The sequence below is a fragment of the Dasypus novemcinctus genome, chromosome 9, assembly GCF_030445035.2.
Source record: "Dasypus novemcinctus isolate mDasNov1 chromosome 9, mDasNov1.1.hap2, whole genome shotgun sequence".
In the NCBI taxonomy this organism is placed as follows: Eukaryota; Metazoa; Chordata; class Mammalia; order Cingulata; family Dasypodidae; genus Dasypus; species Dasypus novemcinctus.
This window is the reverse complement of record NC_080681.1, coordinates 123,030,865-123,048,088: the sequence shown is the minus strand read 5'-3', so window position 1 is coordinate 123,048,088 and position 17,224 is coordinate 123,030,865. Positions and strand designations below refer to the sequence as shown.

The window sequence follows — 17,224 nt, the reverse complement described above, 5'->3', positions numbered from 1 at the left end:
GATATGAAGCATTCATAAAAAAATTTAAAAATCTTAACATTCACTGGAGGAGTGACGCCTTGTTCACACGCAGCTGCTGCCAGAGGGGGTCCAGGTGCCCTGGGCGCACCTGGGGGGCTTTTGCGAACCTGCACTTCCTGGGTGGCAGGTACCGCCCTGCACACAGCTTTCACCGTCGCGGCCGCCCTTGCCCGGGCCGAGGGCATGACCTCTGCGCCAGGATCGAAAGACTCCAAGTCCTGCTCCAGCACACTCATCCGCGGCCGGTGCTCTCCGCACCGCCGTTTCCTTCAAGCAAAACGCGGTTCGTTTCCCACCCGGGTCGTTGTGAGGGTCAAGGTCTGCCGGCACCCCTCCCGTGTGCCCACGGACCAGCGAATAACCAACCTCGGGCCCCGCGTGGGGTCGAGGGGTTCGGCCGCTACGCGCAGTGCTGCCGTGCAGCGGCGGCAGGAAGAAGCGATGGACACCGGGCAGAGGCGCCCGGCGGCCGGGGCTTGTCCGCGCGGCCCCGGCTCCCACAGCGCTTCGCCCGGCGCCCCACCTCCGCCACGCCCGCGCGGGGGGCCACCCATCGATGTTCTCGGCTCTCTACTGATCCGGCCCCGGGAGTGGGCGGGTCCGCTTGCCCTCAGGAGGTCTAACAGGCGCTTGGTAGGACCAATGGCGTGGCTGCATGCCTCCGCCCCTGCCTTCTGATTGGTCGATGCAGGAAAGCCGGGCGGAGAGCGGCCTCAGCCTCCCGCGGCGTGCGGGACTCGGCCGCAGATCGTCCCTCGCCGGCGAGCCGAGCGTCTCCGGTACCTCAAGTTCTTCACTTCTGCTCTGCCCGCCGCCGCCATGGCCCAGTGAGTGACTCGCCCGCGCGCAACCGGGGCGGAGAGTGGGCTCGGGCTTTCGGGCTCGGGTCTGGCGCGTTTTCCCCGGAGCCGAGGGAGGAGCCGCCCTCCTCAGCGTCTCGGCCCGGGGTCGCCTGGGCCCGGGCTAGTGCAGGTTTCAGCGCCCTCGGCCCCCGGCTCTGGGTCCGCTCCCGAGCCCCGCTCACTCCTTTCCTTCCCTGCAGACCCAGCCCCTCTGCCCTCTCGGCGGCGCAGGCTCTGGGCGGACCCCCCCTTCTTGGGAAGGGCCGGGGACAGTCGAGCGCCTGAGCCCCAGGGGCCGGACTCGACCTTCCCAAACCCTTCCCAGACCCTCCCCGGACCCTCCCCGGACCCTTCCCGGACCCTTCCCGGACCCTCCCCGGACCCTCCCCGGACCCTTCCCGGGCTGGACGGCCCGGCTCTTTCTGCAGGTCCCGCCCAGCCTGAGCGAGTGGGGGAGGATCTGAGGGGCTTAACAGCCTCAGCGGGAGCCTGGACACCTATAATGAAAAGTAACTACAGGATCGAATACCACCAAGAAGAAATGACATGCCAGGGATAACTTGCCAAGAGCATGTTAGATTATATCAGTAGAACCTGAGGTTCCTTGAAGTGGCAGCGTGTCGAGTTAGTTGCACGGAAGGCTGCATTCCCTGGATTCTAAATTGGAAGAGGGAGTAGGGGGCACAGAAAAAAAGTTAAGAAAAGTTATTGTGTCAAGACCTAGACGTTTTTCTTTGTTCTTTTTTTCCTTCTTTCAGAGCCGATATTGCACTGATTGGATTGGCTGTCATGGGCCAGAACTTAATTTTGAATATGAATGACCACGGCTTTGTGGTAAGTAGTCAGGACACACTGCCTCCTCTTAAAAGGGGTTCTGAGTGTAAGTTAGCTAGAGCATGGGTCATTGTTCTGCTGATTTCAAAGACCCCATATAATTTGGAAACGTATTTCCCTTTCTATACACACTGTTGCTGCTTGGGACATTTTTTGTAAAGGAAGAGAAGCACTGCTTCACATGTGTGGGAGGGCCAGCTCTACAATTCTCAAAGCAAGAATAGTCTTGTTGAATGTATCTGTCCTGTAAAGTTTGAAGCCTGAATAAATGTATCACTGTCTTAAGTGATAGTGGCAAAGAAGAACTCCTGCTGCCTGTATGGAACTAAACAGTTGTTGAGTAATGAATTTAGGGGATAGTGAAATTTTTATCTAAATGCCAGTTCCTAGATTTGATTCTGGGCCCCAGTCAAATGACAGGCTCTAGCCCGATATGCTGTGGGACAGCTGACCTTTGCCATATGTTCTTTTCTCTGCCATTTCATCCTACCAAGGCAGCTGAATTTCACAGTACCTGGCAGCACTTGACCAGGTGGAAACTTAAATAAAATAGTTTGGGTAATGAGGAAGAGGAAGAGGCAGGGTCTGACCTCCCCAAACCTGAAGGCAGAATGGAAATTTCATTGTCACTTGGTCCATTCTCGAGGTCCTATATGCCCTAGAGTTCCTAATCAGGCCTTTTTGTCGTCCTAGGTCTGTGCTTTTAACAGGACAGTCTCCAAAGTTGATGATTTTTTGGCCAGTGAGGCGAAGGGAACCAAAGTGGTTGGTGCTCACTCCTTGGAGGAGATGGTCTCCAAGCTGAAGAAGCCTCGGAGGATCATACTTCTTGTGAAGGCTGGTCAAGCTGTTGATGATTTCATTGAAAAACTGGTGAGGCCAGCTCTGTTCACAGCAGCTACCAGTGTGATAGAGCTTTCCTTCCATTAGCTGTTTCACTTCTTTTTATTTTACAGATTTTTTTTCCAACTTCTGAATATAAACTCAGTTCTGACCAAATGCTTGCTTATGTGGCTCAGTGTTGGTTAGCTTGATTGGCACTAATTAACACCATATTCTTATATTTAAACTCAGGGGACACTAAGAGACATTTCAATAGGAATTCATTAGTAATAAGAATAGCGAGCCCACTATCTTTGATATTTAAAATGCCTTGCACTTCTGGTGCTGAATTTATGAATGCTTAGTCCCATTCACCAGTAAACCTTAGTAGTCAAATTTAAAAGTAGATTTCATTTTTTTCAGTATCTCTGCAGAGCAACAATTTTCAGATAGTTGTATAATTTAATGTGACAAGAGACCTTAGGGAATCTTGGTAACTATGATTAGAGGGTACTTATTTTTGTACCACACAATTTATAGGCTTTAGCAAGCATATCTTTTAGGAAGAAAAGAGATAAGTATGGGGAAGCGGATGTGGCTCAACTGATAAAATGTCCACCTACCGTATAGGAGGTCCAGGGTTCAAACCCAGGGCCTCCTGACCCATGTGGTGAGCTGGCCCATGTGCAGTGCTGCCGTGCAAGGAGTGCCATGGCACACAGGGGAGTCGCCTATGTAGGGGAACCCCATGCACAGGGAGTGCACCCTGCAATGGGAGCTGCCCCGTGAGAAAAGTGCAGCCCACCCAGGAGTAGCACTGTACACATGGAGAGCTGGCACAACAAAAAGAGACACAGATTCCTGGTGCCACCAAGAATGCAAGCAGACACAGAAGAATACAGCAAATGGACACAAGAAAGCAGAAAATGGGGGTGGGAGGGGTTGAAAAATAAAATAAATCTTAAAAAAAAAAGATAGGTATGTAGACAAAGGGCAACCAGTGGACATGATCTATTTAGATATTCATAAACAATTCTACAGGGACAGCTCTGAAAAAAATCAAGACACAACCGGTTTAGGAGAAATGTTTTGTTGTAAGAAATGAAATAATAGTAAATAAAAGAAAGGAATGAACATTTATTTTCTGGAAAGAGTAGTATTTCCAGTATGCTTGTTTTTGCAGGGAGAGGAATTTGTAACTAGTACACTGCCATTTCTTTAAATAAGTGACCTAGAAAGGAAGGACTTTCTATGCTTTTTGCGTAGTGAGATGCCAAACTGCCCATGATTAACTTCAGACACAATGTACTTAAAAGTGATGGATTATTTTTCAAAATCAGATAATGAGTAATGTTAACTAGAGCCTTGTAAGGGTAGGAGATTGAATAATAAATAATAAAGCCACCCTGATTGGTGTGTCATTGGAAGATGTTCTTATTCAAGGCTCACTCTCTTCTTGCCACTCCTAAATAGTATGATCAAAACCATTCATTCAAAATACAGCCATCTGATACATACTTACTGGACCTCTATTCTCTCTCTTTTTTTTAAAAAAAAGATTTATTTATTTCTCTCCCCTCCCCACCCCCGGTTGTCTGTTCTCTGTGTCTGTTTGCTGCATCTTCTTTGCTTCTGTTGTTGTCAGCAACACAGGAATTTGTATCTCTTTTCGTTGCGTCATCTTGCTGTGTCAGCTCTGCGTGTGTGCGGCACCATTCCTGGGCAGCTTTCCTTACGGGGCGCACTTCTTGCACATGGGGGTGTGGGGCTCCCCTATGTGGAACACCCCTGCGTGGCAGGGCACTCCTTACACGCATCAGCACTGCACATGGGCCAGCTGCACATGGGTCAGGGAGGCCCGGGGTTTGAACCGCGGACCTCCCATGTGGTAGACGGACGCCCTAACCGCTGGGCCAAGTCTGCCGCCCCCTATTCTCTTTTAGGCACAGTGATATAGAGAAAGTGACTTAGTCTGTTGGAATTGATCCTAGCCTTAGAGTGTGAGGATATAAACGAGATGGGGATACATAGTCAAATTATAAAATTTTCCAAGTTTATGAAAGCAGGTTTTGTTTGTTGTAAAGTCTTAGGAGTAGTTTAAGGGAATGATCTCAGTTGTGGAGAGTTCCAACTGGGTTTGCTAGCCTAAAGCTCCCCTACCCACCCCAAGTCTCTCTCTGTTTCCTCATTGTTTTTGCTTTTTTTTTTTTTGCTCATTATCTGCTTGCTTTTTATTTCTTCCTTAGGAGGCACTGGGAATCAAACCCAGGACCAGGATGGTGGGCGCCCAGCTGCTTGAGCCATATCTGCTCCCTGCTTGTTTGGTTTTGTTTGCTGTCTGCTCATTGTTTCCTCATTGTCTTGCTAGTTGTCTGCTTCTTGTTTTTTTGTTTTTGTTTTTTTTGCTTGTTGTCTGCTTGTTTTTTTCTCATTGTCTGTTTATTGTTTTTGCTCCATGTCTGCTCTTTGTCTGCTTATTGTTTGTTTTCTTTAGGAGGCACCAGAACTGAATCTGGGACCTCCCATGTAGGAGGCAGGCACCCAATTGCCTGAGCCACATCTGCTCCCCAAGCAATAAGTTTTAAATAGGGAGCTAAGGATCTAGCCCTGGCTGCTGAGAGGACTACTGAAGATTGAATAATATATACTTTTAAACTGGGCTTTTGTGGGATAAACTTCTTTGGTTTTAATTAGGTATGTTTTAATTTTTGTCTTTTTATTTTGGTTCACTTTAATACTAGTGTGATTACAGGTTCCATTGTTGGATGCCGGTGATATCATTATTGATGGAGGAAATTCTGAATACAGAGATACCACAGTAAGTGTTCTTTCCTTCAGTCTAAATTCTTATGGTTTCTGAGACTATTCTAGAAAGATGTATCATCAGCATTGCTCATATGACATGAGTGAGCTATCCTGTGGTGCTGATACTTCGGGATTTGATACTGATGCATTAGTTCTCAGCCATTTTTCTACTAAGACACACTTGATAAATGAGGTTCTCATTGGTCACACATATAGCTCAAGAGAACAACTACTGCTTAGGCACTGCATGCTGAGAGTTTTTGTGGAGCTTGTCCTCTTCCACTGACGCGTGATGCATCAGTGTGTAACCACTTTTCTGATTGTCTCCTCTGAAGTGCTGGATGGCAGTAAGTCATACTAGTATTGAATCAGCTTTTCATTGAGTCTTATTGTACCAGGTCTTTTCCAGTAAAATGGGAATGTGTGTCTGGCTTTATTATTTACTTTTGGGAACAGGATAAGTATTTTGAATTTAACTCCCAAAATGATGGGATCAGATTTCTTGAATAACCAGGTTATTCCTGGATTCCTGTGTTGTCATGTGTCAAATATAGAATGTTCACTTTTGTTTCATATCTCCTCTCACTCACTGTGAGAAACTTACTTCTTGGAAGCATAATGAAATTAATTTTCTCTCCATAGAGACGATGTCAAGACCTCAAGGTCAAGGGAATCTTGTTTGTGGGGAGTGGAGTTAGTGGTGGAGAGGACGGGGCTCGGTATGGCCCATCACTCATGCCAGGAGGGAACAAAGAAGCTTGGTAAGTGCCCAGAGCAATTCCCGCTTGCCCCATTCCAGCCTGAGAGAGCCCTGACTTAGAGTGAGAGTGAGCCTTGAACAGTTGTGCACTTGATCTCTGTGGTGCCTGGAGTGTTGGGAAAGGAGATGTTGGAAAGGTTTCACTTTTCTCTTTACATTGTGCTGCTTTGGCATAATATATGTGCACACTCCTCTTTTGCCTTTTTCCTTCTCTGTCACTCCCTCCAGAACTTACACTGGAAGTTCTAAATCAACTTAAAGGGTTTAGAAGCCTGTAGTAAACAATAGGTCGGAGAGTATCCTATGCACTGTCTGGACTTAGGAGTAAGAGTAAGACCTGCCTCTCAGCTAATTTGTGGTCCCAAAATTACTGTGTATTTACTCACAGTGAGTAATGGGAAAACCTGGCTGGGCTTCTTGTCCTTGGGAACTAGGTAGAAAATTTTTATTTGACTTGATTACAAACAAATTTCCCACTGTTTCCTATGCTATATTTAAGAGAAAGGTAAGCCACTGATGGAGAGGTGCCACAGTGCTATGAAAGAAGGATGTGTAAGCATGGGGGTGGGGGTGAGTGGGATGGAGAAGCAAAATGGAAAGATGCAAGACATTAATTATATATGACTTAGTCGGAGGGGAAACACCGCTGCTGAGACTACAGCAAAAGAGAGCCAGATAGAGGAAGATAGAGAGATGGAGCAGAAGAAAAACAAGTAGCAAAGGAAGGATCCTTTGTGAGGGAGACGTGGAAAGGTAACATTTTCTGAACAGTTTGATTTCCAAGTATTCTAAAATAGGCATTAAAGTCTAGGAGTGATTAAACCTAACCCCCAGGGTGAAGGATTTATTGGGTAGAACTATTCTTTAAATTACTTCTATGATAGCTAAGTCTTGGCATTCTCTGTAGTATGTTGAAATCCAGGAATAGAGAGGCTTTCCAGCTTCTCAGAAGCCTAAAAATACTTACCTAGGGGCACCTGCCCAGATGCCTGTTAGGAATGCAGACGACTTACAAAGGTGCACTGATCATTTGTTTATTCACTTTTCTCACACTGGTTTAACAGAAGTAGAAAGAACAAGTTCTTACTTGAAACACTCACTGAAAGTTCAGTGAAGTTCTAAACCTTAAGTTGGCTGTCTTAACTCCCTAACCCCAAGTGTTAACTTTGCAACTGTTACTATATTTTGTGTCTATATCAAAAGCTTTTGGGGAAGAAGTCTGCATTGGTCAATAGTGAGTAGAACAGTAAAGGAAAAGGCCTCAGGAATTAATAAGACTTCCTAGTGGAGCTGTGGGAGGAATGAAGAAGAGCCACTTTTCTGAATAATAATGGATGTATCTTTTGGAAATATTGGAGGCTTTGTCTGTCCTTACCCTTGACCCAAATGCCAGAGTCACATACCTGATAAGATGCAGCCACACTAGTGGAAGAGGGTCTCTAAAGGAACTTTTGTCTCACTTGCTCTTTGGAGTCACAGCCTCTTCTTTTGCTGTTGTCATGGAATTTTCTTCTGGTGCTTTGATGATGCTTCTGCTCAGCCTTTTTGTCTGATCTCAAATCAGATAGCCTGCAACCTCTGCTTTGGGGCCCGTCAGGATCTGGAGGAGCAGGCAGGTCAGTCAGCATGGGACTGAAGTTTACTTTGAGGACTTAGTCATCTTCATTACTTTTTAAAGGTATTTATGCCTCCCATTAGAAAGAAAGAAAATTGGAAGTGTGGTCCTTGAGTATTTAATTTACCTGAAGCACTAACCCCTCTCTTCTCAGCAGCTGAACTACACTGTTCCTCTCCACAGGCCCCACATCAAGACAATCTTCCAAGGCATTGCTGCAAAAGTAGGAACTGGAGAACCCTGCTGTGACTGGGCAAGTTCTGGCTGCTCTTTTTTCTTTTTTAAAGATTTATTTATTTATTTATTTCTCCCCCTTCCCCTCCTCCCACCCTGCTGTTTTTGCTGTTTGTATTGTCTTCTCTTCTCATTTTCTCTCCTCTAGGATTCACTGGGATTCAATCCTGGAGACCTCTAATAAGGAGAGAGGTTTCCTGTCAATTGCGCCACCTCAGTTCCTGGTTTCTGCTGCATTTCACCTTGGTTCTCCCTTTGTCTCTCTTCTGATGCTTCATAATCTTGCTGCATGACTCACTTGCTCAGGGCACTGGCTCACTACGCGTGCACTTGCACAGGACACTGGCTCACCATGTGGGCACTTAGTGCAGGCACTGGCTTGCCACACAGACATGCTTTCTCTTCTTTACACCAGGAGGCCCCAGGGAACGAACCCAGGTCCTCCCATTTGGTAGGCGGAAGCTCTAGCACTTGAACCATATCCACTTCCCTCTGGCTACTCTTTAAAGCCAGTTGGCAACATGAGCATGTCTGAGTGACTGAGTGCACGGTGCACATGACCTTCTTGGTCCTAGTGTAGTCAGCTTTGTGACATAAACTTCAGTCTTTAAGTTGTTGGCATACCTGATGGCTAAAATTGTGCCTCCTATATATGTGGACATATCTTAATTGAGTTGGGATTTGAATATCCATAGCCTTGAGGTCGCTGTTAAAATCAGTCCTCCTCATTGGCGAAGTAGGTGTTTTTAACCATGTTACTTCATGGCCAAAGAAAGAATGTCAGAATCAAAAGTGTAGTTTGTTTGCCTGGGTGGAAGGAAGAGGACTGAATAGGCAGTTGCTATGTCAGATGTCCTGGCCATGGATGTGAAAAATCTTTTCTCATAGACTGGGATTTAGGCATTGCGTGCTTGAAAAGAATAAGCTACGGACTTATACCTTCCCAGAATGTGAAGGAAACCTTGACTAATTCACAGATACCTCCTTCCTACTATTTTGCATAAATTTTATCCCTTTAATTGCAACCTGAATCCATATCATAGATGGAAAAAAACACAAAGTTAATTCTAGCTTTCCAGTAACTAATTGAATGATGTTAGGCGAGTCACTTCCCCTATATGGGCTTAGTTTTCTTATCTATACAATGTGGGGGCTGGGCTTGATGATCTCCATAAACCCTTTAGTTCCTAATCCTCTTTGATGGTTTATCAGCAATTTTATATGTTTATATTATTTTTGTTGGCTATATACGAGATAATTGGTGGACATGAAACAAGGGTTAAGGCATGTGAGGATTAAGAAATATACCTTCCTCACCCCTGGGCCTGAAATTACCTGGAGGCCTCAGAGTGGCCATCCTGGTCCTTCCCTTCTAGTAGTGGTTAGCCATTGCATTCAGTCTCAATCTGCTCAGGATAAAAAGAAGCTGGCACTGTGATGTGAAGGGTTGAGTAATTTTCTCAGCAAATATGAAGGATTGGAAAGGGAATCTTTGTCCCTTGACAGATTATTACAGTAAAAGTACAGTGACAGTAGCTTCTTTTTTTAGATGCATGTAGGACAAAGTCATGAAGGAAAGCGTAGTAGATGACTTTATATATCTTAAGTCAGAGGCTGACTTTCCAAAGCCTCAAGGTTTATTTTTGGGTCATTAAAAAGGGGTATAGATACTAGAAGCTGGTACTCCTTAGTTCATTTTTGAAGTAACAGGAAGGATGAGGTGAAGTAAGGTCTTATTTGCCATGTTACTTTATGGCCAAAGAAAGTGTCAAAATCAGGTCAACAGTGGAAACATAGAAAAAGGAAGTCTCTGATGTCAATGTCGATAGTGTCAGTCCAAGCAAAGAGTGCTGGGAAAGAGACTGTCCAGGCCAACCAAACATCTGGTCCACCGGGCAGTATATTCCCATCATGGAGATGGATACAGGCAACTGCAGAGCCAAACACCATTAAATGTTTGACCCTTACCACTCCCTGTGTTCTGATTCCTTGCCCATGAAACAATTTGCAGATAATTTGGCTTCTCTGGTATCTTGTCTTTAGGAACTGAATGTGTTATCAGACCTATTACTTACAACCATTAAGGTCCATAGTTAAATTTCTTACAAATTCATACATTCATATTCCGCTTTTTTGTATTTTACAAGCTTTGTTATTTGTATATCTGATTATTATAAATCAGCATCTCATCAACTATGGGACCCCACCAAAACATTTCTGGGCCTACAAGGTTGAAAGCCAAATCTTGGATAGGAGGTCATCGTACCTGTCAATAGCCACTAGAAACAACTACAGTACATTTCTTTCTTTCTTTTTCAAGTACAAGTGACTTAAGTAGCAATTTATTTTAACCCCTTCTTGCTAGAAAAGTAGTAACTTCAGGAAAGAGACTTCTTTTACCTGTGGGTGGGGAGTGGAGTTGCTTTAGTAGCAGTGAGAAAGAATGAAAAATTTAAGCTACAGGTACTTACAGTGAATTTAGGGATTTTGAAAATCTTCAGGGGAATAAATCTGGAATTAGTTTTAAGCAACATTTGATTGGACTGAAGTTTGTGATGAGTTGCATAATGATTCTTATTTCAAAAATACTATGTGTGTTTGCTACATCTTTGGGGTTTTTTTGGTCTGGGGAGGGAGCCGTGCCAAAGAATTGACTTCAGAACTGATGTGGGCTTTTCTGGTGTGTTACCTGCCCCTGCCTCTCTGAAGCCCCCCCGCCCCCTTTTTTTTTCCTGAGGTACCAGGGGCTGGTACCTCACATATGGGAAGTGGGTGCTCAACCACTGAGCCACATTGGCTGTCTCAAGGCCCTTTGATGCTTGTGCCTCTTACAGGTGGGAGAGGAAGGAGCAGGACATTTTGTAAAGATGGTGCACAATGGGATCGAGTATGGCGACATGCAGCTGATTTGCGAGGCTTACCACCTGATGAAGGATGTTCTGGGCATGGAGCACGATGAGATGGCGAAGGTGAGCCCCAGGCACTGCCTTCACATGGCAGGGAGCAATCACTGTCCAGAGGAGAAGAGACTTATTTGCTAATGACAAAAAATCCTTCCTCATTCCCTTCCCCAAGCCCTTCTGCTGGCCTGGATGAGCTCAGCCTAATTTAAGGAAGCTATCAGTAATAGGACCGTAAAGTAGGATCGCTTGTCACAAAGCAGAAAGTTCCCAGAGAATCTTGGTGGCATTCACTACCACGATTTCGGGAGCCTTTACTGTGTGCTGACACTGAGCCACTTCCCCTACATTGTCATACTTAATTCTGCCCTTGTCCTTGTGAGAGGGCAGTGGAAGCTTGCTTGTCTGATCAAGTTGGGACTGGCTTTTTGACAGCTAATCATAAAAGTTAGTCCAAGTGGGGAAACATAAAGCAGACCTTAAAACATTTACCTTAACAGTTTACTAGGAAAATACTGAAACATATAGCAAAGTTGGAAGAATTTACACTAAACACCTGAGTATCTACACCTAGATGCTGCCATTGACATTTCACTTGCTTTATCGCAGATCTTTCAATCTCTCCATCAGCTTTATCTCATTTTTTGATACATTTCAAAGTAAACTGCAGGCAACTGTACTTTTCTGCCTAAGTACTTCAGTACTAAACATTTTAACTTAAAACATAGAAAGGTACTTTTGTCCATGAGTTGTTTCTTATAGAGCCAAGGCCTTTTCTTTAAGTATGGTTTTGCAGACTAGCATTCCAGCCATATTTCTTATCACCTAGGATTTCTAGGTTCAGTTATTTCATGTGGAACACAATTTAGAGACACTTAAAAGGTGCACATTGCAGAATCCTTCCAGATTTTTAGTTTTTTTCTCTGAATTATTTGTCTCATCCCAACTGATTTTGACTGCAGTTGTTTCATTGATTTGACTTCTAAAAAATTCAGCTTAGTTTTCATAGAAATAGCATTTTCTTTTTGTTTACATATTTAATTGGTTTAAGTCATATTTAATATATTCATTCAACAGTATGTATGAATATTTTAGTGTGTGTAAGGCATTGTTCTAAATGTTGGGGATATAATAGTGAGGAAAATGTCCCTGTCTCATGGAACTGGGAAGATGGGCAATAATAATTAAATATGTATAATGTAAAGATTGTGATTGGTAACTATTGCAAAGAAAAGTAACTTGGGGCAAGGGATAAATTTTAGATCAGGCGATCAAGAAAGGCCTCTGAGGAGGTGAAAGGACTGGCCTCATGTGTTCAGCAAATTGGAGCATTGGTCAGTATTTACATAGGGGAGGGATGGGTCAGTTAAGTAGAGGTCAGTTAAGGGAGCTCCTGTGGTACAATCTTGTTTGTCTCATTGTTTACTCTATGTCCTGCACATAGGTATTTGAGGAATGGAATAAGACAGAGCTAGACTCATTCCTGATCGAAATCACAGCCAACATTCTGAAGTTCCAAGATACTGATGGCAAACACCTGCTGCCAAAGATCAGGGACAGTGCTGGGCAGAAGGGCACTGGGAAGTGGACTGCTATCTCGGCCCTGGAGTACGGAGTCCCCGTCACCCTCATCGGTAAAGTTCAGCATTTTAGTTGAATCCTGTCGCCCTGCTCTTGTGCTCTTGATGTCCTGCTGGAATATTGGTAGAGACTGGCGATGAAGAACCGGGTGCTGTAGAGTCTGCTCAACCCTAGTCAGCTTTCAGAGGGTTTTCTGCTATGTCTGCTTCTGAAAAAACTTCAAGTGAGAGAGGCTGCAGCTGCTTTTGACTCTCTTCTTTGTAATCCTCTTCTCCTTTATATGAGTGTTTGAGGCAACAAAGTCAAAAGTTACTTTCTTTCCTCTTCAATTTTACCCTTGGAATAGTTGTAGCATTACTGCTTTGATTGCTGTCAGCTACCTGAGATTTTTTTTATAGGGAAAGTTATTGTAATGGAATTTCTCATAGAAAAGTCCACAGAATACTAGCATATGCCCATGTACTCAGAATTTATTGTTAATATTTTGCTGTCCTTTTTTTCCATTTTAAAATACACATTACCTATACACTTGAAGTCCTTTAAAATTCTTTTCATAAGTTTCTTTCTCTTCCTCTCTCAGAAGAAAATCACTATACTGCACTTTTCCTCCCTGTTTTTACATTTTACATTAATGAGCTAAGCATCAAACTCAAAAAGATATGGGAAGAAGGAAATAATAAAAAGCAGAAATAAACAGAAAACAAAGATATAATAGTAAGGATTAACAAAAGCAAAAGCTAGTTTTTTAAGAATAAAATAGGTAACAATTTTGGCAAGATTGGAAAAGGAGAATGAAAAAAGATGCCCAGCATGTTTCATGGCAGCTACTCTGCTGGGTGGAATAATTTGTCCCAAATATAGATTGCCTTTCCTTCCTGGCTTCCTCCGTCCTTTTGATTTCCTTACTGATGAGGCCTCACACAGTCTGTTTACAATGAACTGTGTAGTTATAAGGCACAGTGAGGAGGGAGATAGGTTGGTTAGTCCAGCTCTGTATATAAGGAAGTTGGCTGCTTTTTAGCTAATCTCAGTGATACCATGGGTGGGGGAGGGTGGGGAAGGGTGGGGTGGCAGGATAATTGGGAGCAGTTTAGTCATCATAGGTTCCAGTAGTTTTAGAGGCTCTGAACCCCCTATACAAATTGAAGCCAGGTTATGCTTAATCTCAGGGTGGCTGCCCTTTTCGTTTGCTGAACTAATGGGGAAGTAAATGAGGTTTCTGGCTAACCCTTACGTAACACTGAAGGGCTTAACCACATTTGCTCATTGCACCAATTGTCTTACAAAGCTTCCTTCCATAAATGCTAAGTCATCCTGGGTGTGCACTTCAGAAAGCAGTAGTGGGCAAGGAGAGAAAGACATCTGGTTTTGATGTGTTTCAAGTTTGGTTAGTGTTCTCAAGTTTATGACTAGAACCTTTCCTCAAAAATAAAGTCCTCTGTTCTGAGATTTTATTTCATTTTGTCTTTGGGAAAAAGTGGTTTAAAGTAATTTATTCTAATACTATGAATTATGAATTGAGCAACTAGTTTTTAATAAGGGATGCTTTTTTTTAATGCACTAGAAGTGTTAATATTAAAATATTATATTGAAATGCTTTTTATTCAAGTAAAGTTGTGAAACCTCAGCGATGATCATGCATATTATGAAAATGTAAAATGTAAAAATTAGAAAATGGAGTTTTTTGAGGGGAGAGCCTTTGTGACTTTTTCAGTGTCCTAGTTCCATATTGAAGCTTCAAATGAAAATAAATTGAGTTTGGTGAGCATTTAAGAATTAAAGTTCTCTAAATTCACATTTTACTCCTGGACCAGTTCTGAGTAATTCTGATTTTTAGTGGTTTTACGTCTTTGTTTTCCCTCAAAACTCCCCTTAGAATGTCATGTTAATCTTGGTGGTTGCATACCAGTATTGATATTGAGAGACTGATTTGGAGTTGTAGTTATCAAATTGTTAAAAGCTTTTTATAAAAGTTCTTTGTGAACTAGGTTAAGTTTCTGAACCATGTTCAGACTTGCAGCTCTTTGTAAAACTGAATTTCTTGCTCCATGTTGATTTTTCACATCCTCTGACTTGTGTATAATCTCTTTCCTCTGGTTTTTTATGTGTGAGCTTTGTTAATATATTGCTTCCCCCCCATACCTTTGTGTAGGAGAAGCTGTCTTTGCACGCTGCTTATCATCCCTCAAGGATGAGAGGATAAAAGCTAGCAAAAAGCTGAAGGGTCCCCAAAAGATCCAGTTTCAAGGTGATAAGAAATCATTCCTGGAGGACATTCGGAAGGTGGGGCTTGGTACCTGACAGTTGTCTTTTTTGGTCCCTTAGAGGGCAGTGAGGGGTGGGGGGTGCTGGGAGAGCACACACTGAGGCAGCAGCAGGGCGGGTGAAAAAAAAATTTAGCCTTCACTTTGATCCTGATTTCCAGCCTTTTCTTGTGCACTTGTCCTTTCTAGGGTCTGCACTGCTGATGGCGAGAAGGCCATCGCAAGCTTGTCACTCTGCAGTGCAACTCTTAATGAGCCTTTGTGTCATTCTCTAGGCCCTCTATGCTTCCAAGATCATCTCTTATGCTCAAGGCTTCATGCTGCTAAGACAGGCAGCCACCGAATTTGGCTGGACCCTCAACTATGGTGGCATTGCCCTGATGTGGAGAGGAGGCTGCATCATTAGAAGGTAAGTATGGGGGAGGCGGATTTGGCTCAACTGATAAAGCATCCGCCTACCACATGGGAGGTCCAGGGTTCAAACCCAAGGCCTCCTGATCCATGTGGAGCTGGCCCATGCACAGTGCTGATGCGCACAAGGAGTGCTGTGCCACATAGGGGTGTCCCCCACATAGGGGAGCCCCATGTGCAAGGAGTGTGCCCCGCAAGGAGAGCCACCCTGCACCAAAAAAAAAAGCGCAGCCTGCCCAGGAGTGATGCTGCACACATGGAGAGCTGACACAGCAAGATGACACAACAAAAAGAGACATAGATTCCTGGTGCTGCCTAACAAGAATGCAAGCAGACACAGAAGTACACCCAGCAAATGGACACAGAGCAGACAGTCGGGGCGGGAAGGGGAGAGAAATAAATAAAAAAATAAAGTAAAATTCTGAAAAAAAAAAAAGATAAGTGTGAGGCAGCTTCTGGACTTCATGGAACTACTGGGAACTTACCCCTGTGCCGAGAACCATGATGCTAGGGCACTTGCTGGAGGGGTTTCCCTTTGGCCAGTGCATTGGCCCTGTCCCTGGAAAACTGGCAACAAGACAGGTTGAGAATGTCCCCTCACTTTCTTCTGCATGTTAGTTGCTTTAACTAGACTGCCTACACACTATGCCTTCCACTCTGTATTCTTACTGACTGTGCAGTCTTCTTTTTGGCTAACGTTAGGGGATGAGAAATGTAGTCTCTCTAGGTTATAAATCAGCTTCCAATTTATTTTCCCTACTTTCTACCAAGTATTCAGCCTGCTATACTTGAGATTCATTGATTTCTTCCTTCTTGATTATTTCAGTGTATTCCTAGGGAAGATAAAAGATGCATTTGATCGAAACCCAGAACTTCAGAATCTACTGCTAGATGACTTCTTTAAGTCTGCTGTTGAAAACTGCCAGGTATGTCGCCTAGAGCGGGGCAGTGTGTGAGTTCTGTCTCAGTGGGTTTTACTCTAGTGGCTTCTGTTTTTTTTCATTCACCAGCACTGGTGCATATGGAGAGCTTTCATTTAGGGTGGAACCAGTTATCTTTTCTGTGGGCAAACTGCTAGTCTTTGGCTTTGTTTCTCTCGTGCAGGATTCCTGGCGGCGGGCCATTAGCACTGGCGTCCAGACAGGCATCCCCATGCCCTGCTTCACCACCGCTCTTTCCTTCTATGACGGATACAGACATGAGATGCTGCCAGCCAACCTGATCCAGGTAAGCTTGGGGAGTAGGTGTTGCACACTAGCCTGACTGCTTCTTGAGGGTCTTGGGCCCACACATAATCCCACTCAACCTAATTTCCTGTTTTCCAGGCCCAGCGGGATTATTTTGGTGCTCACACCTATGAGCTCTTAGCCAGCCCGGGGCGGTTTGTCCACACTAACTGGACGGGCCATGGTGGCAGCGTGTCGTCCTCTTCCTACAATGCCTAATCCCAGACTTTCTGTTACCCACCACTCCATAAACCGGAACATTCCAGTGCCACAACACTGATCACATGGTTCTCTGCCCTACTTTCTGCTCGATCTTTTAAAATAAAGTTTTATAAGAGACCCCTGAAGATCAAGTAGAGTTTATTTGTAAAGCAGTTTTGTGAATTAAGCCCTCTGCCCTTGCCTCTTGGGAACCAGGAACCAACCATATGTGTGGCCTCAATGAATCCGCTTCTGAGGCCCTTGTCTTATACAAGTCCTTGTGGGTCAAGGAGGCAGGTAGTCTTCCCTGATAGAGGTAGCAACTCTGATCACATAGATTGGAAGGGTTTGTGTGGAATTTGACCAAACTGGAATCTTTGTATCATACAGTCCGATCCCTTTTTTCCTCTACTTAATAAAAGCTACATTATATTTATTACGTTTTCTCCAGACTCTTAAATATTCTCACCTCAACTACACTGAGCCTAGTTCCATTGGCAGAAAGATTTGCATCCAGTTTTATTACATTAGTGCATTTTTACTACCAACCTTGCTAATTTTTTTCCTTTGTTTCTTTAAAAAAAAAAAAAAAGACTTGGATTAATGTAAGAAACCTAACATTTAGGATGATTAACTCTGAGTAAGGGGGAAGATAGGTGAGGGGCTTTAACATAATGGTTAGGTTTTATTTCTTAAGTTGAGTAATGG

General features: G+C 44.0%; 1 protein-coding gene across 1 annotated transcript; it reads left to right on the top strand.

The window, feature by feature from the left end:
* The first annotated feature begins 718 nt into the window (after positions 1-718).
* Positions 719-16,952, top strand: PGD (phosphogluconate dehydrogenase). Its single transcript, XM_058304450.2, has 13 exons — positions 719-848; positions 1,622-1,697; positions 2,391-2,570; positions 5,272-5,337; positions 5,967-6,085; positions 7,883-7,952; positions 10,768-10,902; positions 12,278-12,467; positions 14,567-14,697; positions 14,954-15,087; positions 15,916-16,015; positions 16,194-16,316; positions 16,415-16,952. Exons 1-13 carry the CDS (start codon positions 841-843, stop codon positions 16,532-16,534), a joined length of 1,452 nt encoding a protein of 483 aa, XP_058160433.1. The 5' UTR covers positions 719-840; the 3' UTR covers positions 16,535-16,952.
* Positions 16,953-17,224: the final 272 nt, after the last annotated feature.